Source organism: Salmo salar, chromosome 17, assembly GCF_965601325.2.
Source record: "Salmo salar chromosome 17, fSalSal1, whole genome shotgun sequence".
NCBI classification, from domain to species: domain Eukaryota; kingdom Metazoa; phylum Chordata; class Actinopteri; order Salmoniformes; family Salmonidae; genus Salmo; species Salmo salar.
Window position 1 is genome coordinate 88,122,942 of NC_138307.1, and position 27,964 is coordinate 88,150,905.

The window sequence follows — 27,964 nt, forward strand, 5'->3', positions numbered from 1 at the left end:
CCCATACCATAACCCCACCGCCACCATGGGGCCCATACCATAACCCCACCTCCACCATGGGGCCCATACCATAACCCCACCTCCACCATGGGGCCCATACCATAACCCCACCTCCACCATGGGGCCACTCTGTTCACATCAGCAAACCGCTCATCAACACAACGCCATGCGCACGTGGTCTTCGGTTGTGAGGCCGGTTGTACTTACTTCCAAATTCTCAAAAACGACTTTGGAGGCGGCTTATGGTAGAGAAATTAACATCCAACAGCTCTAGTGGACATTCCTGTAGTCAACATGCCAATTGCATTCTCCCTCAAAACTTGAGACATCTGTGGCATTGTGTTGTTGTGACAAAACTGCACATTTTATAGTGGCGTTTTATTGTCCCCCCAGCACAAGGTGCACCTGTGTAATGATCATGCTGTTTAATCAGCTTCTTGATATGCCACACCTGTCAGATGGATGGATTATCTTGGCAAAAGAGAAACGCTCACCAACAAGGATGTAAACAAAGTTGTGCACAAACATTTTTGAGAAATACGTTTTTTTTTTGTGCATATGGAACATTTCTGGGATCTTTTATTTCAGCTCATGAAACATAGAGACCAACACTTGTACATGTTGAGATTTATATTTTAGTTCAGTGTACATGACTATTGAATCGTCCCTGAACAGTCTGTTTTTCAGAAAGACACTGAGGGCTCAAATATGACCACAGCTAAAAACCAGTCGATTCCCATTTATCATTTTATTTAAAGCTTTTAGTCTGCGGGGAAACAAGTGCTCTACAAAATGTCTTCATAGTGAATGGTGGAAGATAGAAACGGCTACCTCAATCCCCCCAGGCACCCCTACAGATCTGCTACCTCAATCCCCCCAGGCACCCCTACAGATCTGCTACCTCCATCCCCCAGGCACCCCTACAGATCTTCTACCTCAATCCCCCAGGCACCCCTACAGAGTTGCTACCTCAATCCCCCCAGGCACCCCTACAGATCTTCTACCTCAATCCCCCAGGCACCCCTACAGATCTGCTACCTCAATCCCCCAGGCACCCCTACAGATCTGCTACCTCAATCCCCCAGGCACCCCTACAGATCTGCTACCTCAATCCCCCCCAGGCACCCCTACAGATCTGCTACCTCAATCCCCCAGGCACCCCTACAGATCTGCTACCTCAATATCACAGGCACCCCTACAGATCTGCTACCTCAATCCCCCCCAGGCACCCCTACAGATCTGCCACCTCAATCCCCCAGGCACCCCTACAGATCTTCTACCTCAATCCCCCAGGTACCCCTACAGATCTGCTACCTCAATATCACAGGCACCCCTACAGATCTGCTACCTCAATCCCCCCCAGGCACCCCTACAGATCTGCTACCTCAATCCCCCAGGTACCCCTACAGATCTGCTACCTCAATCCCCCCCAGGCACCCCTACAGTTCTGCTACCTCAATCCCCCAGGCACCCCTACAGATCTGCTACCTCAATCCCCCCAGGCACCCCTACAGATCTGCTACCTCAATCCCCCAGGCACCCCTACAGATCTTCTACCTCAATCCCCCAGGCACCCCTACAGATCTTCTACCTCAATCCCCCCAGGCACCCCTACAGATCTGCTACCTCAATCCCCCAGGCACCCCTACAGATCTGCTACCTCAATCCCCCCAGGCACCCCTACAGATCTTCTACCTCAATCCCCCAGGCACCCCTACAGATCTGCTACCTCAATCCCCCCAGGCACCCCTACAGATCTTCTACCTCAATCCCCCCAGGCACCCCTACAGATCTGCTACCTCAATCCCCCCAGGCACCCCTACAGGTCTGCTACCTCAATCCCCCCAGGCACCTCTACAGATCTTCTACCTCAATCCCCCAGGTACCCCTACAGATCTGCTACCTCAATCCCCCCAGGCACCCCTACAGATCTGCTACCTCAATCCCCCCAGGCACCCCTACAGATTTTCTACCTCAATCCCCCAGGCACCCCTACAGATCTGCTACCTCAATCCCCCCAGGCACCCCTACAGATCTGCTACCTCAATCCCCCCAGGCACCCCTACAGATCTGCTACCTCAATCCCCCCAGGCACCCCTACAGATCTGCTACCTCAATCCCCCCAGGCACCCCTACAGATCTGCTACCTCAATCCCCCCAGGCACCCCTACAGATCCGCCATCTTTAAATTTGACCGGTTTCTCAACAGGAAAACTTTTTAGAAGTTTGCATTTCCTGCTGTGCAGCAACATTCTCTGCAACAACAGAGCGATCTAATGAAGATAGCAGATCAGTATGAGGTTACCTCATCACTTACTAAACACACACACACACACACACACACACACACACACACACACACACACACACACAGAAGAACATGAGCTATTAAAGCTGATTTGGGGTCAGGGATAAGGTTTACAAAAAAAACACCTGGATGAGGTTTGGGTGATAATAAGCAGGCTGGATGGGGGTTAGCGTTCATCTCTGTTTTATTTAAGCTTCTCTGTGAGGTGGTCATACCGCTACACCACCACTAGAGGTCACTGGTCAGGGTGGGGGGGGGGGGGGGGGGGTCATATGAACCCTCTTCTGATGTCAGCCGGCCGGTTCCCAGCAGGTCTCAGACCCCTTCGTCCAATCAGCCCTCCTGCTGTGGGATCGTGACCTGGGAGCGGACCAATAGGGTCGTAGCGTGGGCGGGGCAGAATACCACCGGGGATGCCAGGTCTCTGGTCGTACTCCCCACCGATGATGCCAGGCGGGTAGAAGGGGAAGGGGTTGTTGGGAAGGGGGTGGAGGGGGTAGAGGGGTGGGGGGACAGGGTGGTAACGGGGCATGTGGCGGGGGTAACTGGCTGCCTCTCTCCTCCACTTGTACTTCTTCTTGTAGAGCTGAAATTAAAATGGTACCAGAGAGTTAGACAGTGGCTTGAGTCTCAAATTGAACCCTATTCCCTATATAGTGCACTACTATAGACCAGAGCCCTATTCCCTATATAGTGCACTACTATAGACCAGGGCCCTATTCCCTATATAGTGCACTACTATAGACCAGAGCCCTATTCCCTATATAGTGCACTACTTTAGACCAGAGCCCTATTCCCTATATAGTGCACTACTTTAGACCAGAGCCCTATTCCCTATATAGTGCACTACTATAGACCAGAGCCCTATTCCCTATATAGTGTCCTACTATAGACCAGAGCCCTATTCCCTATATAGTGCACTACTTTAGACCAGAACCCATAGTGAATAGGGGGGCATTTGAGACGCAGAAGTGATTACAGCAGCATGTCATTTCATAACTTGTTGTCGTTAACATCAATTGCTGAGTTGATATGAACAGATATTTTTATTAACGTCAGATTGTAGCTGGGGTTTTATTAACGTCAGATTGTAGCTGGGGGTTTATTAACGTCAGATTGTAGCTGGGGTTTTATTAACGTCAGATTGTAGCTGGGGTTTTATTAACGTCAGATTGTAGCTGGGGTTTTATTAACGTCAGATTGTAGCTGGGGTTTTATTAACGTCAGATTGTAGCTGGGGTTTTATTAACGTCAGATTGTAGCTGGGGTTTTATTAACGTCAGATTGTAGCTGGGGTTTTATTAACGTCAGATTGTAGCTGGGGTTTTATTAACGTCAGATTGTAGCTGGGGTTTTATTAACGTCAGATTGTAGCTGGGGTTTTATTAACGTCAGATTGTAGCTGGGGTTTTATTAACGTCAGATTGTAGCTGGGGTTTTATTAACGTCAGATTGTAGCTGGGGTTTTATTAACGTCAGATTGTAGCTGGGGTTTTATTATAACGTCAGATTGTAGCTGGGGTTTTATTAACGTCAGATTGTAGCTGGGGTTTTATTAACGTCAGATTGTAGCTGGGGTTTTATTAACGTCAGATTGTAGCTGGGGTTTTATTAACGTCAGATTGTAGCTGGGGTTTTATTAACGTCAGATTGTAGCTGGGGTTTTATTAACGTCAGATTGTAGCTGGGGTTTTATTAACGTCAGATTGTAGCTGGGGTTTTATTAACGTCAGATTGTAGCTGGGGTTTTATTAACGTCAGATTGTAGCTGGGGTTTTATTAACGTCAGATTGTAGCTGGGGTTTTATTAACGTCAGATTGTAGCTGGGGTTTTATTAACGTCAGATTGTAGCTGGGGTTTTATTAACGTCAGACTGTAGCTGGGGTTTTATTAACGTCAGATTGTAGCTGGGGTTTTATTATTAACGTCAGATTGTAGCTGGGGTTTTATTAACGTCAGACTGTAGCTGGGGTTTTATTAACGTCAGATTGTAGCTGGGGTTTTATTATTAACGTCAGATTGTAGCTGGGGTTTTATTAACGTCAGATTGTAGCTGGGGTTTTATTAACGTCAGATTGTAGCTGGGGGTTTTATTAACGTCAGATTGTAGCTGGGGTTTTATTAACGTCAGATTGTAGCTGGGGTTTTATTAACGTCAGATTGTAGCTGGGGTTTTATTAACGTCAGATTGTAGCTGGGGTTTTATTAACGTCAGATTGTAGCTGGGGTTTTATTAACGTCAGATTGTAGCTGGGGTTTTATTAACGTCAGATTGTAGCTGGGGTTTTATTAACGTCAGATTGTAGCTGGGGTTTTATTAACGTCAGATTGTAGCTGGGGTTTTATTAATAACGTCAGATTGTAGCTGGGGTTTTATTAACGTCAGATTGTAGCTGGGGTTTTATTAACGTCAGATTGTAGCTGGGGTTTTATTAACGTCAGATTGTAGCTGGGGTTTTATTAACGTCAGATTGTAGCTGGGGTTTTATTAACGTCAGATTGTAGCTGGGGTTTTATTAACGTCAGATTGTAGCTGGGGTTTTATTAATAACGTCAGATTGTAGCTGGGGTTTTATTAACGTCAGATTGTAGCTGGGGTTTTATTATTAACGTCAGATTGTAGCTGGGGGTTTTATTAACGTCAGATTGTAGCTGGGGTTTTATTAACGTCAGATTGTAGCTGGGGTTTTATTAACGTCAGATTGTAGCTGGGGTTTTATTAACGTCAGATTGTAGCTGGGGTTTTATTAACGTCAGATTGTAGCTGGGGTTTTATTAACGTCAGATTGTAGCTGGGGTTTTATTAACGTCAGATTGTAGCTGGGGTTTTATTAACGTCAGATTGTAGCTGGGGGTTTTATTAACGTCAGATTGTAGCTGGGGTTTTATTAACGTCAGACTGTAGCTGGGGTTTTATTAACGTCAGATTGTAGCTGGGGTTTTATTAACGTCAGACTGTAGCTGGGGTTTTAATAACGTCAGATTGTAGCTGGGGTTTTATTAACGTCAGATTGTAGCTGGGGTTTTATTAACGTCAGATTGTAGCTGGGGTTTTATTAACGTCAGATTGTAGCTGGGGTTTTATTAACGTCAGATTGTAGCTGGGGTTTTATTAACGTCAGATTGTAGCTGGGGGTTTTATTAACGTCAGATTGTAGCTGGGGTTTTATTAATAACGTCAGATTGTAGCTGGGGTTTTATTAACGTCAGATTGTAGCTGGGGTTTTATTAACGTCAGATTGTAGCTGGGGTTTTATTAATAACGTCAGATTGTAGCTGGGGTTTTATTAACGTCAGATTGTAGCTGGGGTTTTATTAACGTCAGATTGTAGCTGGGGTTTTATTAACGTCAGATTGTAGCTGGGGTTTTATTAACGTCAGATTGTAGCTGGGGTTTTATTAACGTCAGATTGTAGCTGGGGTTTTATTAACGTCAGATTGTAGCTGGGGTTTTATTATAACGTCAGATTGTAGCTGGGGTTTTATTAACGTCAGATTGTAGCTGGGGTTTTATTAACGTCAGATTGTAGCTGGGGTTTTATTAACGTCAGATTGTAGCTGGGGTTTTATTAACGTCAGATTGTAGCTGGGGTTTTATTAACGTCAGATTGTAGCTGGGGTTTTATTAACGTCAGACTGTAGCTGGGGTTTTATTAACGTCAGATTGTAGCTGGGGTTTTATTAACGTCAGACTGTAGCTGGGGTTTTATTAACGTCAGATGTAGCTGGGGTTTTATTAACGTCAGATTGTAGCTGGGGTTTTATTAACGTCAGATTGTAGCTGGGGTTTTATTAACGTCAGATTGTAGCTGGGGGTTTTATTAACGTCAGACTGTAGCTGGGGTTTTATTAACGTCAGATTGTAGCTGGGGTTTTATTAACGTCAGATTGTAGCTGGGGTTTTATTAACGTCAGATTGTAGCTGGGGTTTTATTAACGTCAGATTGTAGCTGGGGTTTTATTATTAACGTCAGATTGTAGCTGGGGTTTTATTATTAACGTCAGATTGTAGCTGGGGTTTTATTAACGTCAGATTGTAGCTGGGGTTTTATTAACGTCAGATTGTAGCTGGGGTTTTATTATTAACGTCAGATTGTAGCTGGGGTTTTATTAACGTCAGATTGTAGCTGGGGTTTTATTAACGTCAGATTGTAGCTGGGGTTTTATTAACGTCAGATTGTAGCTGGGGTTTTATATAACGTCAGATTGTAGCTGGGGGTTTTATTAACGTCAGATTGTAGCTGGGGTTTTATTAACGTCAGATTGTAGCTGGGGTTTTATTAACGTCAGATTGTAGCGGGGTTTTATTAACGTCAGATTGTAGCTGGGGGTTTTATTAACGTCAGATTGTAGCTGGGGGGTTTTATTAATAACGTCAGATTGTAGCTGGGGTTTTATTAACGTCAGACTGTAGCTGGGGGTTTTATTAACGTCAGATTGTAGCTGGGGTTTTATTAACGTCGACGAGCGGGGTTCGTCAGCTGGGGGTTTTATTAACGTCAGATTGTAGCTGGGGTTTTATTAACGTCAGATTGTAGCTGGGGGTTTATTAACGTCAGACTGTAGCTGGGGGTTTTATTAACGTCAGATTGTAGCTGGGGGTTTATTATTAACGTCAGATTGTAGCTGGGGTTTTATTAACGTCAGATTGTAGCTGGGGGTTTTATTAACGTCAGATTGTAGCTGGGGTTTTATTATTAACGTCAGATTGTAGCTGGGGGTTTTATTAACGTCAGATTGTAGCTGGGGTTTTATTAACGTCAGATTGTAGCTGGGGGTTTTATTAACGTCAGATTGTAGCTGGGGGTTTTATTAATCGTCAGATTGTAGCTGGGGTTTTATTAACGTCAGATTGTAGCTGGGGTTTTATTAATAACGTCAGATTGTAGCTGGGGTTTTATTAACGTCAGATTGTAGCTGGGGTTTTATTAACGTCAGATTGTAGCTGGGGGTTTTATTAACGTCAGATTGTAGCTGGGGTTTTATTATTAACGTCAGATTGTAGCTGGTGTTTTATTAACGTCAGATTGTAGCTGGGGTTTTATTAATAACGTCAGATTGTAGTTTTATTGATTTCTAAAAGCAGGTCACTAATGAACAGAGACTTACTGTCTGTGGGGTTGATTCCAGGGATGATGAGCAACAGAATAAATTCAGCTGAGACACACCAAACCCTTTTAAACCAGGACATAGACATGTGTTTAAAGAGCATAGTCAATATATATATATATATATAGAGCACTAGGACCTGACTCACCTCTTTCCACTGAGTGCCTCCGTCTCGGCTGAGGTCTTGGCAGTCTGCAAGTCAAATAACAAATCTCCATCAGACAATATACACTCAATAACTAAACATATCTTTAATACAGACAGACAGGTCTCAGGAGAACAGTCCTGGCTCTGCTCTGACGTGTAGAAACTAAACATTCTTTAATACAGACAGACAGGTCTCAGGAGAACAGTCCTGCTCTGCTCTGACGTGTAGAAACTAAACATTCTTTAATACAGACAGACAGGTCTCAGGAGAACAGTCCTGGCTCTGCTCTGACGTGTAGAAACTAAACATCTCTTTAATACAGACAGACAGGTCTCAGGAGAACAGTCCTGGCTCTGCTCTGACGTGTAGAAACTAAACATCTCTTTAATACAGACAGACAGGTCTCAGGAGAACAGTCCTGGCTCTGCTCTGACGTGTAGAAACTAAACATATCTTTAATACAGACAGACAGGTCTCAGGAGAACAGTCCTGGCTCTGCTCTGACGTGTAGAAACTAAACATCTCTTTAATACAGACAGACAGGTCTCAGGAGAACAGTCCTGGCTCTGCTCTGACGTGTAGAAACTAAACATCTCTTTAATACAGACAGACAGGTCTCAGGAGAACAGTCCTGGCTCTGCTCTGACGTGTAGAAACTAAACATATCTTTAATACAGACAGACAGGTCTCAGGAGAACAGTCCTGGCTCTGCTCTGACGTGTAGAAACTAAACATCTCTTTAATACAGACAGACAGGTCTCAGGAGAACAGTCCTGGCTCTGCTCTGACGTGTAGAAACTAAACATCTCTTTAATACAGACAGACAGGTCTCAGGAGAACAGTCCTGGCTCTGCTCTGACGTGTAGAAACTAAACATCTCTTTAATACAGACAGACAGGTCTCAGGAGAACAGTCCTGGCTCTGCTCTGACGTGTAGAATCAGACTGTCAATGAATCACAACACACCATTTGAGAGAAGCTACATATTGTGGCTCATCAACCACTCAGCATTTAACCTCTTACCCAGATAGACCAGACTAGATCTCAGAGACCTCCAGATAGACCAGAGACCTCCAGATCAGACCAGAGAGACTCATGTACAGACCAGAGACCTCCAGACAGACCAGAGACCTCCAGACAGACCAGAGAGACCAGACAGACCAGAGAGACAAGACAGACCAGAGACCTCCAGACTAGACCAGAGACCTCCAGGACAGACCAGAGAGACCAGACAGACCAGAGACCTCCAGACAGACCAGAGACCTCCAGACCAGAGACCTCCAGACAGAGCCAGAGACCTCCAGATAGACCAGAGACCTCCAGACAGACCAGAGACCTCCAGACAGACCAGAGACCTCCAGACAGACCAGAGACCTCCAGACAGACCAGAGAGACCAGACAGACCAGAGAGACCAGACAGACCAGAGACCTCCAGACAGACCAGAGACCTCCAGACAGACCAGAGACCTCCAGACAGACCAGAGACCTCCAGATAGACCAGAGACCCCAGATAGACCAGAGACCTCCAGACAGACCAGAGAGACCAGACAGACCAGAGACCTCCAGACAGACCAGAGACCTCCAGACAGACCAGAGACCTCCAGACAGACCGAGAGACCTCCAGACAGACCGAGAGACCTCCGCGCCGGGCCAGACAGACCAGAGAGACCCAGACAGACCAGAGACCTCCGCGGCCGGGCCAGACAGACCAGAGAGACCTCCAGATAGACCGAGCCCCAGCAGACCGGACCTCCAGACAGACCAGAGACCTCCAGACAGACCAGAGACCTCCGCGCCGAGACCCCGAGACCAGAGACCTCCAGATAGACCAGAGACCTCCAGACAGACCAGAGACCTCCAGACAGACCAGAGACCTCCAGACAGACCAGAGACCTCCAGACAGACCAGAGAGACCAGACAGACCAGAGACCTCCAGACAGACCAGAGACCTCCAGACAGACCAGAGACCTCCAGACAGACCAGAGAGACCAGACAGACCAGAGAGACCGCAGACCGAGACCTCCAGCAGACCGGCTCCAGACAGACCAGAGACCTCCAGATAGACCAGAGAGACCAGACAGACCAGAGAGACCCCAGACAGACCAGAGAGACCTCCAGACAGACCGAGCCCCAGCAGACCGGACCTCCGCGCCGAGACCCCAGCAGCCAGAGACCTCCGCGCCGGCCAGACAGACCAGAGACCTCCGCAGACCGAGACCCCAGCAGACCGGACCTCCAGACAGACCAGAGACCTCCAGACAGACCAGAGAGACATCCAGACAGGCCAGAGACCTCCAGACAGACCAGAGACCTCCAGACAGACCAGAGACCTCCAGACAGACCAGAGACCTCCAGACAGACCAGAGACCTCCAGACAGACCAGAGACCTCCAGACAGACCAGAGACCTCCAGATAGACCGAGAGACCTCCAGACAGACCAGAGAGACCTCCAGACAGACCAGAGACCTCCAGACAGACCAGAGACCTCCAGACAGACCAGAGACCTCCAGATAGACCAGAGACCTCCAGACAGACCAGAGACCTCCAGACAGACCAGAGACCTCCAGACAGACCAGAGACCTCCAGACAGACCAGAGACCTCCAGATAGACCAGAGACCTCCAGACAGACCAGAGACCTCCAGACAGACCAGAGAGACCAGACAGACCAGAGACCTCCAGACAGACCAGAGACCTCCAGACAGACCAGAGAGACCAGAGAGACCAGAGACCTCCAGATAGACCAGAGAGCCCAGACAGACCAGAGACCTCCAGATAGACCAGAGACCTCCAGATAGACCAGAGACCTCCAGACAGACCAGAGACCTCCAGACAGACCAGAGACCTCCAGACAGACCAGAGACCTCCAGACAGACCAGAGACCTCCAGACAGACCAGAGACCTCCAGATAGACCGAGAGACCTCCAGATAGACCAGAGACCTCCAGATAGACCAGAGACCTCCAGACAGACCAGAGACCTCCAGACAGACCAGAGACCTCCAGATAGACCAGAGACCTCCAGACAGACCAGAGACCTCCAGACAGACCAGAGACCTCCAGACAGACCAGAGACCTCCAGATAGACCAGAGACCTCCAGACAGACCAGAGACCTCCAGATAGACCAGAGAGACCTGTCTTTTATGTGTGTTTATAAATATATCCGTGTGTGTGTGTGTGTGCGCGTTCGTCCTACCCCTGAAGTCTCGGCGGTAGAGATGTCTCCAGAGAGCCGGGTCTGTGGTGGTCTGGTGGAGGTGCCTGTTGACCGAGGAGAGGGCCAGGAGAGAGGAGACATCCAGCAGTCTCAGCACCCTCAGTAACAGCTCTGGAGGAAGGACTGGCAGGCCAAACACTGCTGGCAGGGCCATGGCTGTTATACCACCACCAGACACCAGGGGGAGACAGAGAGTCACAATACAGAGAGATAGATAGTTACAACACTGCTGGTAGGACCATGGCTGTTATACCACCACCAGACACCAGGGGGAGACAGAGAGTCACAATACAGAGAGATAGATAGTTACAACACTGCTGGTAGGGCCATGGCTGTTATACCACCACCAGACACCAGGGGGAGACAGAGAGTCACAATACAGAGAGATAGATAGTTACAACACTGCTGGTAGGACCATGGCTGTTATACCACCACCAGACAACAGGGGGAGACAGAGAGTCACAATACAGAGAGATAGATAGTTACAACACTGCTGGTAGGACCATGGCTGTTATACCACCCCCAGACACCAGGGGGAGACAGAGAGTCACAATACAGAGAGATAGATAGTTACAACACTGCTGGTAGGACCATGGCTGTTATACCACCACCAGACAACAGGGGGGGAGACAGAGAGTCACAATACAGAGAGATAGATAGTTACAACACTGCTGGTAGGACCATGGCTGTTATACCACCACCAGACACCAGGGGGAGACAGAGAGTCACAATACAGAGAGATAGATAGTTACAACACTGCTGGTAGGACCATGGCTGTTATACCACCACCAGACAACAGGGGGAGACAGAGAGTCACAATACAGAGAGATAGATAGTTATAACACTGCTGGTAGGACCATGGCTGTTATACCACCACCAGACACCAGGGGGGAGACAGAGAGTCACAATACAGAGAGATAGATAGTTACAACACTGCTGGTAGGACCATGGCTGTTATACCACCACCAGACACCAGGGGGAGACAGAGAGTCACAATACAGAGAGATAGATAGTTACAACACTGCTGGTAGGACCATGGCTGTTATACCACCACCAGACACCAGGGGGAGACAGAGAGTCACAATACAGAGAGATAGATAGTTACAACACTGCTGGTAGGACCATGGCTGTTATACCACCACCAGACACCAGGGGGGGAGACAGAGAGTCACAATACAGAGAGATAGATAGTTACAACACTGCTGGTAGGACCATGGCTGTTATACCACCACCAGACACCAGGGGGAGACAGAGAGTCACAATACAGAGAGATAGATAGTTACAACACTGCTGGTAGGACCATGGCTGTTATACCACCACCAGACAACAGGGGGAGACAGAGAGTCACAATACAGAGAGATAGATAGTTACAACACTGCTGGTAGGACCATGGCTGTTATACCACCACCAGACAACAGGGGGAGACAGAGAGTCACAATACAGAGAGATAGATAGTTACAACACTGCTGGTAGGACCATGGCTGTTATACCACCACCAGACAACAGGGGGGAGACAGAGAGTCACAATACAGAGAGATAGATAGTTACAACACGCTGGCGGGCCTGGCGTCCCCCCGCCCGGGGGCGGGCCCGGGGGCCACGCGGAGGGCCATGGCTGTTATACCACCACCAGACACCAGGGGGAGACAGAGAGTCACAATACAGAGAGATAGATAGTTACAACACTGCTGGTAGGACCATGGCTGTTATACCACCACCAGACACCAGGGGGAGACAGAGAGTCACAATACTGAGAGATAGATAGTTACAACACTGCTGGTAGGACCATGGCTGTTATACCACCACCAGACACCAGGGGGAGACAGAGAGTCACAATACAGAGAGATAGATAGTTACAACACTGCTGGTAGGACCATGGCTGTTATACCACCCCCAGACACCAGGGGGAGACAGAGAGTCACAATACAGAGAGATAGATAGTTACAACACTGCTGGTAGGACCATGGCTGTTATACCACCACCAGACAACAGGGGGAGACAGAGAGTAATGGATTTGACACATTGGTAATTACCCAATTAATTAAATTAATTGGTCATTTACATATGCTATTCAATGATTTTAAATGATTGCAGTGAGATCTGAGAGACCAATGTCAAATTTCCAGATATTTCCTTCTTAATAACAGTACTACATATCTACCTCCCAGTACTATTTATTACTTAACAGTACTACATATCTACCTCCCAGTACTATTTATTACTTAACAGTACTACATATCTACATCCCAGTACTATTTATTACTTAACAGTACTAGATATCTCCATCCCAGTACTATTTATTACTTAACAGTACTACATATCTACATCCCAGTACTATTTATTTAATAACAGTACTACATATCTACATCCCAGTACTATTTATTTAATAACAGTACTATATATCTACATCCCAGTACTATTTATTACTTAAAAACAGTACTACATATCTACATCCCAGTACTATTTATTACTTAACAGTACTAGATATCTACATCCCAGTACTATTTATTTAATAACAGTACTATATATCTACATCCCAGTACTATTTATTACTTAAAAACAGTACTACATATCTACATCCCAGTACTATTTATTACTTAACAGTACTAGATATCTACATCCCAGTACTATTTATTTAATAACAGTACTAGATATCTACATCCCAGTACTATTTATTACTTAACAGTACTAGATATCTACATCCCAGTACTATTTATTTAATAACAGTACTATATATCTACATCCCAGTACTATTTATGTCTTAATAACAGTACTACATATCTACATCCCAGTACTATTTATTACTTAATAACAGTACTATATTTCTACATCCCAGTACTATTTATTTAATAACAGTACTATATTTCTACATCCCAGTACTATATATTTATTAATAACAGTACTACATATCTACATCCCAGTACTATATATTTATTAATAACAGTACTATATATCTATATCCCAGTACTATTTATTTAATAACAGTACTACATATCTACATCCCAGTACTATTTATTTAATAACAGTACTATATTTCTACATCCCAGTACTATATATTTATTAATAACAGTACTATATTTCTACATCCCAGTACTATATATTTATTAATAACATTACTACATATCTACATCCCAGTACTATATATTTATTAATAACAGTACTATATATCTATATCCCAGTACTATTTATTTAATAACAGTACTATATTTCTACATCCCAGTACTATATATTTATTAATAACAGTACTACATATCTACATCCCAGTACTATATATTTATTAATAACAGTACTATATATCTATATCCCAGTACTATATATTTAATAACAGTACTATATATCTACATCCCAGTACCTTCTCTGGCTGAAGCTATCAGAGGATACACCAGCTGGTCTTTGAAGACCCGGGACAACTTCCTCAGCTCTGTGTAGACGGCCGCTGCGCTGTCACCTGGAACAGGACAGACAGAACAGAACTATTACCTGGAACAGGACAGACAGAACAGACACTATCACCTGGAACAGGACAGACACTATCACCTGGAACATGACAGACACTATCACCTGGAACAGGACAGACAGAACAGACACTATTACCTGGAACAGGACAGACACTATCACCTGGAACAGAACAGACACTATCACCTGGAACATGACAGACACTATCACCTGGAACAGGACAGACAGAACAGACACTATCACCTGGAACAGAACAGACACTATCACCTGGAACAGGACAGACACTATCACCTGGAACAGGACAGACACTATCACCTGGAACAGGACAGACACTACCACCTGGAACAGGACAGACACTATCACCTGGAACAGGACAGACAGAACAGACACTACCACCTGGAACAGAACAGACACTATCCCCTGGAACAGGACAGACAGAACAGACACTACCACCTGGAACAGAACAGACAATATCACCTGGAACAGGACAGACACTATCACCTGGAACAGGACAGACACTATCACCTGGAACAGAACAGACAGAACGGACACTATTACCTGGAGCAGGACAGACACTATCACCTGGAACATGACAGACACTATCACCTGGAACAGGACAGACACTATCACCTGGAACAGGACAGACACTATAACCTGGAACAGGACAGACACTACTACCTGGAACAGGACAGACAGAACAGACACTATCACCTGGAACAGGACAGACACTATCACCTGGAACAGGACAGACAGAACAGACACTATCACCTGGAACAGGACAGACAGAACAGACACTATCACCTGGAACAGGACAGACACTATCACCTGGAACAGAACATACACTATCACCTGGAACAGGACAGACAGAACAGACACTGTCACCTGGAACAGGACAGACAGAACAGACACTATCACCTGGAACAGGACAGACAGAACAGACACTATTACCTGGAACAGGACAGACACTATCACCTGGAACAGGACAGACACTTTCACCTGGAACAGGAAAGACACTATAACCTGGAACAGGACAGACACTACTACCTGGAACAGGACAGACAGAATAGACACTATCACTTGGAACAGGACAGACAGAACAGACACTACTACCTGGAACAGGACATACACTATCACCTGGAACAGGACATACACTATGACCTGGAACAGGACAGACAGAACAGACACTATCACCTGGAACAGAACAGACAATATCACCTGGAACAGGACAGACACTACTACCTGGAACAGGACATACACTATGACCTGGAACAGGACAGACAGAACAGACACTATCACCTGGAACAGGACAGACACTATCACCTGGAACAGGACAGACAGAACAGACACTATCACCTGGAACAGGACAGACACTATCACCTGGAACGTGACAGACACTATCACCTGGAACAGGACAGACACTATCACCTGGAACAGGACAGACACTATAACCTGGAACAGGACAGACACTACTACCTGGAACAGGACAGACAGAACAGACACTATCACCTGGAACAGGACAGACACTATCACCTGGAACAGAACATACACTATCACCTGGAACAGGACAGACAGAACAGACACTGTCACCTGGAACAGGACAGACAGAACAGACACTATCACCTGGAACAGGACAGACAGAACAGACACTATTACCTGGAACAGGACAGACACTATCACCTGGAACAGGACAGACACTTTCACCTGGAACAGGAAAGACACTATAACCTGGAACAGGACAGACACTACTACCTGGAACAGGACAGACAGAATAGACACTATCACTTGGAACAGGACAGACAGAACAGACACTACTACCTGGAACAGGACATACACCACCACCTGGAACAGGACATACACTATGACCTGGAACAGGACAGACAGAACAGACACTATCACCTGGAACAGAACAGACAATATCACCTGGAACAGGACAGACACTATCACCTGGAACAGGACAGACAGAACAGACACTATCACCTGGAACAGGACAGACACTATCACCTGGAACATGACAGACACTTACACCTGGAACAGGACAGACACTATCACCTGGAACAGGACAGACACTATAACCTGGAACAGGACAGACACTATCACCTGGAACAGGACAGACACTATCACCTGGAACAGGACAGACAGAACAGACACTATCACCTGGAACAGGACAGACAGAACAGACACAATCACCTGGAACAGGACAGACACCAGCACCTGGAACAGGACAGACAACAGACACTGTCACCTGGAACAGGACATACACTATCACCTGGAACAGGACAGACAGAACAGACACTATCACCTGGAACAGAACAGACACTATCACCTGGAACAGGACAGACACTATCACCTGGAACAGGACAGACACTATCACCTGGAACAGGACAGACAGAACAGACACTATCACCTGGAACAGGACAGACAGAACAGACACTATCACCTGGAACAGGACAGACAGAACAGACACTATCACCTGGAACAGGACAGACAACCACCTGTAGATTAACACACACTAACCTGTCCACTGGTCAGTCACACTAACCTGTCCACTGGTCAGTCACACTAACCTGTCCACTGGTCAGTCACACTAACCTGTCCACTGGTCAGTCACACTAACCTGTCCACTGGTCAGTCACAGTAACCTGTCCACTGGTCAGTCACACTAACCTGTCCACTGGTCAGTCACAGTAACCTGTCCACTGGTCAGTCACACTAACCTGTCCACTGGTCAGTCACACTAACCTGTCCACTGGTCAGTCACACTAACCTGTCCACTGGTCAGTCACACTAACCTGTCCACTGGTCAGTCACACTAACCTGTCCACTGGTCAGTCACACTAACCTGTCCACTGGTCAGTCACACTAACCTGTCCACTGGTCAGTCACCAGTCACACACACTAACCTGTCCACTGGTCAGTCACACTAACCTGTCCACTGGTCAGTCACACTAACCTGTCCACTGGTCAGTCACACTAACCTGTCCACTGGTCAGTCACACTAACCTGTCCACTGGTCAGTCACACTAACCTGTCCACTGGTCAGTCACACTAACCTGTCCACTGGTCAGTCACATAACCTGTCCACTGGTCAGTCACACTAACCTGTCCACTGGTCAGTCACACTAACCTGTCCACTGGTCAGTCACACTAACCTGTCCACTGGTCAGTCACACTAACCTGTCCACTGGTCAGTCACACTAACCTGTCCACTGGTCAGTCACACTAACCTGTCCACTGGTCAGTCACACTAACCTGTCCACTGGTCAGTCACACTAACCTGTCCACTGGTCAGTCACCAGTCACACACACTAACCTGTCCACTGGTCAGTCACACTAACCTGTCCACTGGTCAGTCACACTAACCTGTCCACTGGTCAGTCACACTAACCTGTCCACTGGTCAGTCACACTAACCTGTCCACTGGTCAGTCACACTAACCTGTCCACTGGTCAGTCACACTAACCTGTCCACTGGTCAGTCACATAACCTGTCCACTGGTCAGTCACACTAACCTGTCCACTGGTCAGTCACACTAACCTGTCCACTGGTCAGTCACACTAACCTGTCCACTGGTCAGTCACACTAACCTGTCCACTGGTCAGTCACACTAACCTGTCCACTGGTCAGTCACACTAACCTGTCCACTGGTCAGTCACACTAACCTGTCCACTGGTCAGTCACACTAACCTGTCCACTGGTCAGTCACACTAACCTGTCCACTGGTCAGTCACACTAACCTGTCCACTGGTCAGTCACACTAACCTGTCCACTGGTCAGTCACACTAACCTGTCCACTGGTCAGTCACACTAACCTGTCCACTGGTCAGTCACATAGGTGGAGGGTTTCAGCGACAGTTTCCTCACTGTTTCCACCTGCTGCTTCACCTTCAGGGTGGCTGCAGAGGGGAGCAAGATAACAATCAATCAGGGGGGAAACCGGTCAGATCAATAACGATAATCAGAGATGGATCAAACATATAGCTATGGAAAACACTGAGACTGCCCTTCCAGATGGCGCCCTATAGAGCCCTATAGCCCTTCCATATGGCCCCTATAGCCCTTCCAGATGGCCCCCTATAGCCCTTCCAGATGGCCCCCTATAGCCCTTCCAGATGGCCCCCTATAGCCCTTCCAGATGGCCCCCTATAGCCCTTCCAGATGGCCACCTATAGTCCTTCCAGATGGCCCCCTATAGCCCTTCCAGATGGCCCCCTATAGCCCTTCCAGATGGCCCCCTATAGCCCTTCCAGGTGGCCCCCTATGGCCCTTCCAGATGGTCCCCTATAGCCCTTCCAGATGGCCCCCTATGGCCTTTCCAGATGGTCCCCTATAGCCCTTCCAGATGGCCCCCTATGGTCCTTCCAGATGGCCCCCTATGGCCCTTCCAGATGGCCCCCTATAGCCCTTCCAGATGGCCCCCTATGGTCCTTCCAGATGGCCCCCTATAGCCCTTCCAGATGGCCCCCTATAGCCCTTCCAGATGGCCCCCTATAGAGCCCTATAGTCCTTCCAGATGGCCCCCTATAGCCCTTCCAGATGGCCCCCTATAGCCCTTCCAGATGGCCCCCTATAGCCCTTCCAGATGGCCCCCTATAGCCCTTCCAGATGGCCCCCTATAGCCCTTCCAGATGGCCCCCTATAGCCCTTCCAGATGGCCCCCTATAGCCCTTCCAGATGGCCCCTATAGTCCTTCCAGATGGCCCCCTATAGCCCTTCCAGATGGCCCCCTATAGCCCTTCCAGATGGCCCCCTATAGTCCTTCCAGATGGCGCCCTATAGCCCTTCCAGATGGCCCCCTATAGCCCTTCCAGATGGCCCCCTATAGAGCCCTATAGTCCTTCCAGATGGCCCCCTATAGCCCTTCCAGATGGCCCCTATAGCCCTTCCAGATGGCCACCTATAGCCCTTCCAGATGGCCCCCTATAGCCCTTCCAGATGGCCCCTATAGTCCTTCCAGATGGCCCCCTATAGCCCTTCCAGATGGCCCCCTATAGCCCTTCCAGATGGCCCCCTATAGTCCTTCCAGATGGCGCCCTATAGCCCTTCCAGATGGCCCCCTATAGCCCTTCCAGATGCCCCCCTATAGCCCTTCCAGATGGCCCCCTATAGCCCTTCCAGATGGCCCCCTATAGCCCTTCCAGATGGCCCCCTATGGTCCTTCCAGATGGCCCCCTATAGCCCTTCCAGATGGCCCCCTATAGTCCTTCCAGATGGCCCCCTATAGCCCTTCCAGATGGCCCCCTATAGCCCTTCCAGATGGCCCCCTATAGCCCTTCCAGATGGCCCCCTATAGCCCTTCCAGATGGCCCCCTATAGCCCTTCCAGATGGCCCCCTATAGCCCTTCCAGATGGCCCCCTATGGCCCTTCCAGATGGCCCCCTATGGTCCTTCCAGATGGCCCCCTACGGCCCTTCCAGATGGCCCCCTATGGCCCTTCCAGATGGCCCCCTATAGCCCTTCCAGATGGCCCCCTATAGCCCTTCCAGATGGCCCCCTATAGTCCTTCCAGATGGCCCCCTATAGTCCTTCCAGATGGCCCCCTATAGCCCTTCCAGATGGCCCCCTATAGCCCTTCCAGATGGCGCCCTATAGTCCTTCCAGATGGCGCCCTATGGCCCTTCCAGATGGCCCCCTATAGCCCTTCCAGATGGCGCCCTATAGCCCTTCCAGATGGCCCCCTATTGGCCCTTCCAGATGGCCCCCTATAGTCCTTCCAGATGGCGCCCTATGGCCCTTCCAGATGGCCCCCTATAGCCCTTCCAGATGGCCCCCTATAGCCCTTCCAGATGGCCCCCTATAGCCCTTCCAGATGGCCCCCTATAGCCCTCCCAGATGGCCCCCTATAGCCCTTCCAGATGGCCCCCTATAGAGCCCTATAGCCCTTCCAGATGGCCCCTATAGCCCTTCCAGATGGCCCCCTATAGCCCTTCCAGATGGCCCCCTATAGCCCTTCCAGATGGCCCCCTATAGCCCTTCCAGATGGCGCCCTATAGAGCCCTATAGCCCTTCCAGATGGCCCCCTATAGCCCTTCCAGATGGCCCCCTATAGCCCTTCCAGATGGCCCCCTATAGCCCTTCCAGATGGCCCCCTATAGCCCTTCCAGATGGCCCCCTATAGCCCTTCCAGATGGCCCCCTATAGCCCTTCCAGATGGCCCCCTATAGCCCTTCCAGATGGCGCCCTATAGAGCCCTATAGCCCTTCCAGATGGCCCCCTATAGCCCTTCCAGATGGCCCCCTATAGCCCTTCCAGATGGCCCCCTATAGCCCTTCCAGATGGCCCCCTATAGCCCTTCCAGATGGCCCCCTATAGCCCTTCCAGATGGCCCCCTATAGCCCTTCCAGATGGCCCCCTATAGCCCTTCCAGATGGCCCCCTATAGCCCTTCCAGATGGCCCCCTATGGCCCTTCCAGATGGCCCCGGCCCTATAGCCCTTCCAGATGGCCCCCTATAGCCCTTCCAGATGGCCCCCTATAGCCCTTCCAGATGGCGCCCGGCCCTATAGCCCTTCCAGATGGCCCCCTATAGCCCTTCCAGATGGCCCCCTATAGCCCTTCCAGATGGCCCCCTATGGCCCTTCCAGATGGCCCCCTATAGAGCCCTATAGCACTTCCAGATGGCCCCCTATAGCCCTTCCAGATGGCCCCCTATAGCCCTTCCAGATGGCGCCCTATAGAGCCCTATAGCCCTTCCAGATGGCCCCCTATAGCCCTTCCAGATGGCCCCTATAGCCCTTCCAGATGGCCCCCTATAGCCCTTCCAGATGGCCCCCTATAGCCCTTCCAGATGGCCCCCTATAGCCCTTCCAGATGGCCCCCTATAGCCCTTCCAGATGGCCCCCTATAGCCCTTCCAGATGGCCCCCTATAGCCCTTCCAGATGGCCCCCTATAGCCCTTCCAGATGGCCCCCTATAGTCCTTCCAGATGGCCCCTATAGCCCTTCCAGATGGCCCCCTATAGCCCTTCCAGATGGCCCCCTATAGCCCTTCCAGATGGCCCCCTATAGCCCTTCCAGATGGCCCCCTATAGCCCTTCCAGATGGCCCCCTATGGTCCTTCCAGATGGCCCCCTATAGCCCTTCCAGATGGCGCCCTATAGCCCTTCCAGATGGCCCCCTATAGCCCTTCCAGATGGCCCCCTATAGCCCTTCCAGATGGCCCCCTATAGCCCTTCCAGATGGCCCCCTATAGCCCTTCCAGATGGCCCCCTATAGCCCTTCCAGATGGCCCCCTATGGCCCTTCCAGATGGCCCCCTATAGAGCCCTATAGCCCTTCCAGATGGCCCCCTATAGCCCTTCCAGATGGCCCCCTATAGCCCTTCCAGATGGCGCCCTATAGAGCCCTATAGCCCTTCCAGATGGCCCCCTATAGCCCTTCCAGATGGCCCCCTATAGCCCTTCCAGATGGCCCCCTATAGTCCTTCCAGATGGCCCCTATAGCCCTTCCAGATGGCCCCTATAGCCCTTCCAGATGGCCCCCTATAGCCCTTCCAGATGGCCCCTATAGCCCTTCCAGATGGCCCCCTATAGCCCTTCCAGATGGCCCCTATAGCCCTTCCAGATGGCCCCTATAGCCCTTCCAGATGGCCCCCTATAGCCCTTCCAGATGGCCCCCTATAGAGCCCTATGGTCCCTCCAGATGGCCCCCTATAGTCCCTGGTCAGAAGTAATAAACTACATAGTGAATAGGATCCCATTTGGGACCCAGCCACAGCTTTGAGAAACAGTGAGACTGACCGTTGATAACCAGAATGGGTCCCATGGGTACAGCTAGGACCATGGCCAGGCTGTCGTCACAGAGAGGATGGGCATACTGCAGTCTGTACAGCCCTCCTGGTGCCCTCCACCCAGCTGGCATCTCACCAGGACGCCCCTCAGAGCCCTACACACACGCACACACACGCACGCACGCACACACAATTTAGGGAATAGGGCTCTGGTCAACAGTAGTGCACTATTTAGGGAATAGGGTGACATTTGGGATGCAATCCCAGAGAGCATACTCCTCGCATCCTCTCTCTTCGCCTCTTTCTCAAACCCATTGGATGAGAAAACCAGAGGTCCCTCCCACCTGAAACTTCTCCTCCAATGGGTTTTGAGGAGGAAGCAGAGAGGCTGCAAGGAGTTATTGAATTGAGATTTCCCCAGTCTCCCGTAGAGCCTTATACCTGACACAGGAAGCCCGTCTCAACCATCAGGAGGTGTACTGCCACCATCAGGGCATCGCAGGTACTGCTGCTCTGAGCCTGGTGGTACAGAACCTCCAGGGAATGGGGTACCTTCCCTCCTTCTGCTTCCCCACACAGCATGGGTTCCCAAACCCACTGGCCTGCCTCTTCTTCCTCTCTGACCACTTCCTGTTGAGGCTCCACCCCCATGCTGGCCTGGATCAACAACACAAATCACCACGGTGACTATCTGGTATACTGAGAAGACAGCCAATCGTAGCATCCGATTAGTTATAGGAAAACTCACAATACAATTGAATTACCGCAAAAAATCTAATGATTTACACATTTTATATACATATACACACACAGTGAATTCAAAAAGTATTCAGACCCCTTGAACTTTTCCACATTTTGTTGCGTTACAACCTTATTCTAAAATTGATTCAATCGTTTCCCCCCCCCCTTAAATCTACACACAATACCCAATAATGACATCACAATACCCCATAATGACATCACAATACCCCATAATGACATCACAATACCCCATAATGACATCACAATACCCAATAATGACATCACAATACCCCATAATGACATCACAATACCCCATAATGACATCACAATACCCCATAATGACATCACAATACCCAATAATGACAAAACAAAAACAGGTTAAGAAATTTAAAAAAAGCTGAAATATCACATTGACATAAATATTAATTAACCCTTAATTCAGTACTTTGCTTAAGCACCTTTGGCAGTGATTACAGCCTTGAGTCTTCTTGGGTATGACGCTACAAGCTTGGCACACCTGTATTTGGGGAGTTTCTCCCATTCTTCTCTGCAGATCCTCCCAAGCTCTGTCAGGTTGGATGGGGAGCGTCGCTGCACAGCTATTTTCACGTCTCTCCAGAGATGTTCGATCGGGTTCAAGTCCGGGCTCTGGATGGGCCACTCAAGGACATTCAGAGACTTGTCCCGAAGCCACTCCTGCGCTGTCTTGGCTGTGTGAGGTCTTTCCCTCGATCCTGAATAGTCTTCCAGTACCTGTCGCTGAAAAACATCCCCACAGCATGCTGCTGCCACCACCATGCTTCACCATTGAGATGTCGCCAAGTTTCCTCCAGACGTGATGCTTGGCATTCAGGCAAAAGAGTTCAATCTTGGTTTCATCAGACCAGAGAATCTTGTTTCTCATGGTCTGAGAATCCTTTAGGTGCCTTTTGGCAAACTCCAAGCGGGCTGTCGTGCCTTTTACTGAGGATTGGGTTCTGTCTGGCCACTTTACCATTAGAGGCCTGATTGGTGGAGTGCTGCAGAGATGGTTGTCCTTCTGGAAGGTTCTCCCATCTCCACAGAGGAACTCTGGAGCTCTGTCAGAGTGACCATCGGGTTCTTAGTCACCTCCCTGACCAAGGCCCTTCTGCCCCGATTGCTCAGTTTGGCCGGGCGGCCAGCTCTAGGAAGAGTCTTGGTGGTTCCAAACTTCTTCCATTTAAAAATGGAGGCCACTGTGTTCTTGGGGACCTTCAATGCTGTATAAATGTTTTGGTTCCCTTCCCCAGATCTGTGCCTCAACACAATCCTGTCTCTGAGCTCTACGGACAATTCCTTCGACCTCATGGCTTGGTTTTTGCTCTGACATGCACTGTCAACTGTGGAACCTCATATAGACAGGTGTGTGTCTTTCCAAATCATGTCCAGTCAATTGAATTTATGACAGGTGGATCTACAATCAGGTTGTAGAAACATCAAGGATGGAAACAGGACACACCTGAGCTGAATTTCGAGTCTCATAGCAAAGCGTCTGAATACTTATGTCAATAAGGTATCTGTCTTATGTTTTTTTTATACATTTGCAAAAAATTCTAAAAACCTGTTTTCACGTTGTCATTATGGGTTATTGTGACGTCATTATGGGGTATTATGATGTCATTATGGGTTATTGTGATGTCATTATGGGGTTTTGTGATGTCATTATGGGGTACTGTGATGTCATTATGGGGTTTTGTGATGTCATTATGGGGTTTTGTGATGTCATTATGGGTTATTGTGATGTCATTATGGGGTATTGTGATGTCATTATGGGGTATTGTGATGTCATTATGGGTTATTGTGATGTCATTATGGGGTATTGTGATGTCATTATGGGTTATTGTGATGTCATTATGGGATATTGTGATGTCATTAAGGGGTATTGTGTGTAGATTGATGAAGGGGGAAAAAAAATAATTGAATCAATTTTAGAATAAGGCTGTAACGTAACAAAATGTGGAAAAAGTCAAGGGGTCTGAATACTTGTATTGTAATATACTACTACTATATATACACACTACTGTAATATAATATACTAATGGGGTTAGGAGTTGAAGGCTCACCTCACTGGAGCGTTGGGCTGGTGGGTGTACAGCTTGGTACAGCCCAGTACTACTACTACTACTGCTGCTGTTGCTGGGTGCCTGGCGGGCTGAGGAGGCAAAGGCAGCGGAGGAAGCAGGGTAGCCTGAGGGCACAGCCTGGCGGGCTGAGGGAGCAGGGGCAGCGGAGGAAGCAGGGGCAGCGGAGGGCACAGCCTGGCAGGCGGAGGGAGCAGGGTAGCCTGAGGGCACAGCCTGGCGGGCTGAGGGAGTAGAGGCGGCGGAGGGCACAGCGACAGTTGGACGCAGGATGACACAGACCAGGTCCCCAGTGACGATGCCACAGGAAGACAAAGTCTGACCAGAGTCAGAGAGAAGATCTGAGCCGTTCAGGGACAAGGTGAACTCTGGGCTGTGGGGGGACAGAGGAGAGTTAGGATCTGAGCTGTTCAGGGACAAGGTGAACTCTGAGTCTGGGCTGTGGGGGGACAGAGGAGAGTTAGGATCTGAGCTGTTCAGGGACAAGGTGAACTCTGGGCTGTGGGGGGGACAGAGGAGAGTTAGGATCTGAGCTGTTCAGGGACAAGGTGAACTCTGAGTCTGGGCTGTGGGGGGACAGAGGAGAGTTAGGATCTGAGCTGTTCAGGGACAAGGTGAACTCTGGGCTGTGGAGGGACAGAGGACAATTAGGAGCCGTTCAGGGACAAGGTGAACTCTGGGCTGTGGAGGAACCTAAGGGACTAACTAACCTGAGGGACTAACCTGAGGGACTAACCTGAGGGTCTAACCTGAGGGACTGAGGGACTAACCTGAGGGACTGAGGGACTAACCTGAGGGACTAACCTGAGGGACTGAGGGACTAACCTGAGGGACTGAGGGACTAACCTGAGGGACTAACCTGAGGGACTAACCTGAGGGACTAACCTGAGGGTCTGAGGGACTAACCTAAGGGACTAACCTAAGGGACTAACCTGAGGGTCTAACCTGAGGGTCTAACCTGAGGGACTGAGGGACTAACCTGAGGGACTAACCTGAGGGACTGAGGGACTAACCTGAGGGACTGAGGGACTAACCTGAGGGACTGAGGGACTAACCTGAGGGACTAACCTGAGGGACTAACCTGAGGGACTAACCTGAGGGACTGAGGGACTAACCTGAGGGACTAACCTGAGGGTCTGAGGGACTAACCTGAGGGACTAACCTGAGGGACTAACCTGAGGGTCTAACCTGAGGGACTGAGGGACTAACCTGAGGGACTAACTAACCTGAGGGACTAACCTGAGGGACTAACCTGAGGGACTGAGGGACTAACCTGAGGGACTGAGGGACTAACCTGAGGGACTAACCTGAGGGACTAACCTGAGGGACTAACCTGAGGGACTGAGGGACTAACCTGAGGGACTAACCTGAGGGTCTGAGGGACTAACCTGAGGGACTAACCTGAGGGACTAACCTGAGGGTCTAACCTGAGGGTCTAACTAACCTGAGGGACTAACTAACCTGAGGGACTAACCTGAGGGTCTAACTAACCTGAGGGTCTGAGGGACTAACCTGGGGGACTAACTAACCTGAGGGACTAACCTGAGGGACTAACCTGAGGGTCTAACCTGAGGGACTAACCTGAGGGTCTAACCTGAGGGACTGGGGGACTAACCTGAGGGACTAACCTGAGGGACTAACTAACCTGAGGGACTAACCTGAGGGACTAACCTGAGGGACTAACCTGAGGGTCTAAGGGACTAACCTGAGGGACTAACTAACCTGAGTCCATGTGAAGGCAGAAGAATCTCTCTGATTTGAACGTTGAGCTCTGTCAGAGTTGGCTCCTCTCCCTCCAGCTTCACCCGGCTGGTCTGCTTGTTTATCCTCACACGCAGTTTCATGCTTGGGGGGGGGGGGGGGGAGAGAGACCGATGGACAGGGTTAGGTAGTGGTCTGCTTGTTTATCCTCACACACAGTTTCATGCTTGGGGGGGGGGGGGGGGGGGGAGAGAGATAGAGACCGACGGACAGGGTTAGGTAGTGGTCTGCTTGTTTATCCTCACACACAGTTTCATGCTTGGGGGGGGGGGGGGGGAGAGAGACCGACGGACAGGGTTAGGTAGTGGTCTGCTTGTTTATCCTCACACACAGTTTCATGCTTGGGGGGGGGGGAGAGAGAGACCGACGGACAGGGTTAGGTAGTGGTCTGCTTCGTTATTCCTCACACACAGTTTCATGCTTTCGGGGGGGGGAGAGAGAGATAGAGACCGACGGACAGGGTTAGGTAACCAACACACAGAACACCATCAGACAGGTTAAGGACACAAATTCAATAATTCAGACCCAAGACACTTAAATGTGGTCTTCTCTCCCTGGTTCATCATGAATCATTACTGGGCATCTTCCAACAACAACAAAAAAACGTTTTCACAACGCGTCCAACTTTCTGAACATGATGTCAGTTTTCACAATGAAGTAGAAAACACTTGGCAAAGCCAAGTCACCTGTTTACAGTAGAAATACAGTGCTAGCTGGAATTCTTTCACTTTCATTTCTTGCCTAACTGTGTTATTAAGAAAGACTGAATTATGAAAGCAAAATGGTAAAACGTTCATCGGTGTAACGATCTAACGTTATAGCAGGTCCACTGGCCTAGCAATTCCTACAGTATACAGATATATTTCATTACGCACAGCACACTTCTGGTGTTATCTAGCTTAGAACAATGCAAACCTAGATGTACAAGTGCAGCTAGCTAGTAGCTAGTAGCTAGCTAGCTAGCCAGCCAGCAGCGTTTCGCTTACTTTAGTTTAGTTGTTTTCTCTTGTTAACTTATTGCAAGCCTTAATCATTTCACACCAAACATTTCATGTTAACTAAAGAGTAGAGAGAGTTGAAGATTTCCACGGTAACGAGAAGATAGAAGAGGCTTTGACAGAAGCTAGATGGGGTCAACAATGATATCAGCTTGTTTACTTCAACTACGGAAAGCGAGTAGGAGTTCTAACTTCAACTACGGAAAGCGAGTAGAGTTTTGACTTCAACTACGGAAAGCGAGTAGGAGTTCTGACTTCAACTACGGAAAGCGAGAAGAGTTCTGACTTCAACTACGGAAAGCGAGTAGAGTTCTGACTTCAACTACGGAAAGCGAGTAGAGTTCTGACTTCAACTACGGAAAGCGAGTAGGAGTTCTGACTTCAACTACGGAAAGCGAGTAGG

The 27,964-nt window shown here is 48.9% G+C and overlaps 1 protein-coding gene across 1 annotated transcript; it reads right to left on the reverse strand.

Annotated features, from left to right (window-relative positions):
* Positions 1-561: 561 nt before the first annotated feature.
* On the reverse strand, positions 562-27,789 carry LOC106594412 (F-box only protein 7). The gene is made up of 10 exons (XM_082964363.1): positions 27,550-27,789; positions 26,525-26,647; positions 24,785-25,175; positions 22,401-22,616; positions 21,970-22,114; positions 18,046-18,129; positions 14,133-14,228; positions 10,760-10,936; positions 7,567-7,610; positions 562-2,894 (listed from the first exon to the last, which is right to left on the reverse strand). Exons 2-10 carry the CDS (start codon positions 26,644-26,646, stop codon positions 2,577-2,579), a joined length of 1,593 nt encoding a protein of 530 aa, XP_082820489.1. The 5' UTR covers position 26,647; positions 27,550-27,789; the 3' UTR covers positions 562-2,576.
* Between the last annotated feature and the right edge of the window lie 175 nt (positions 27,790-27,964).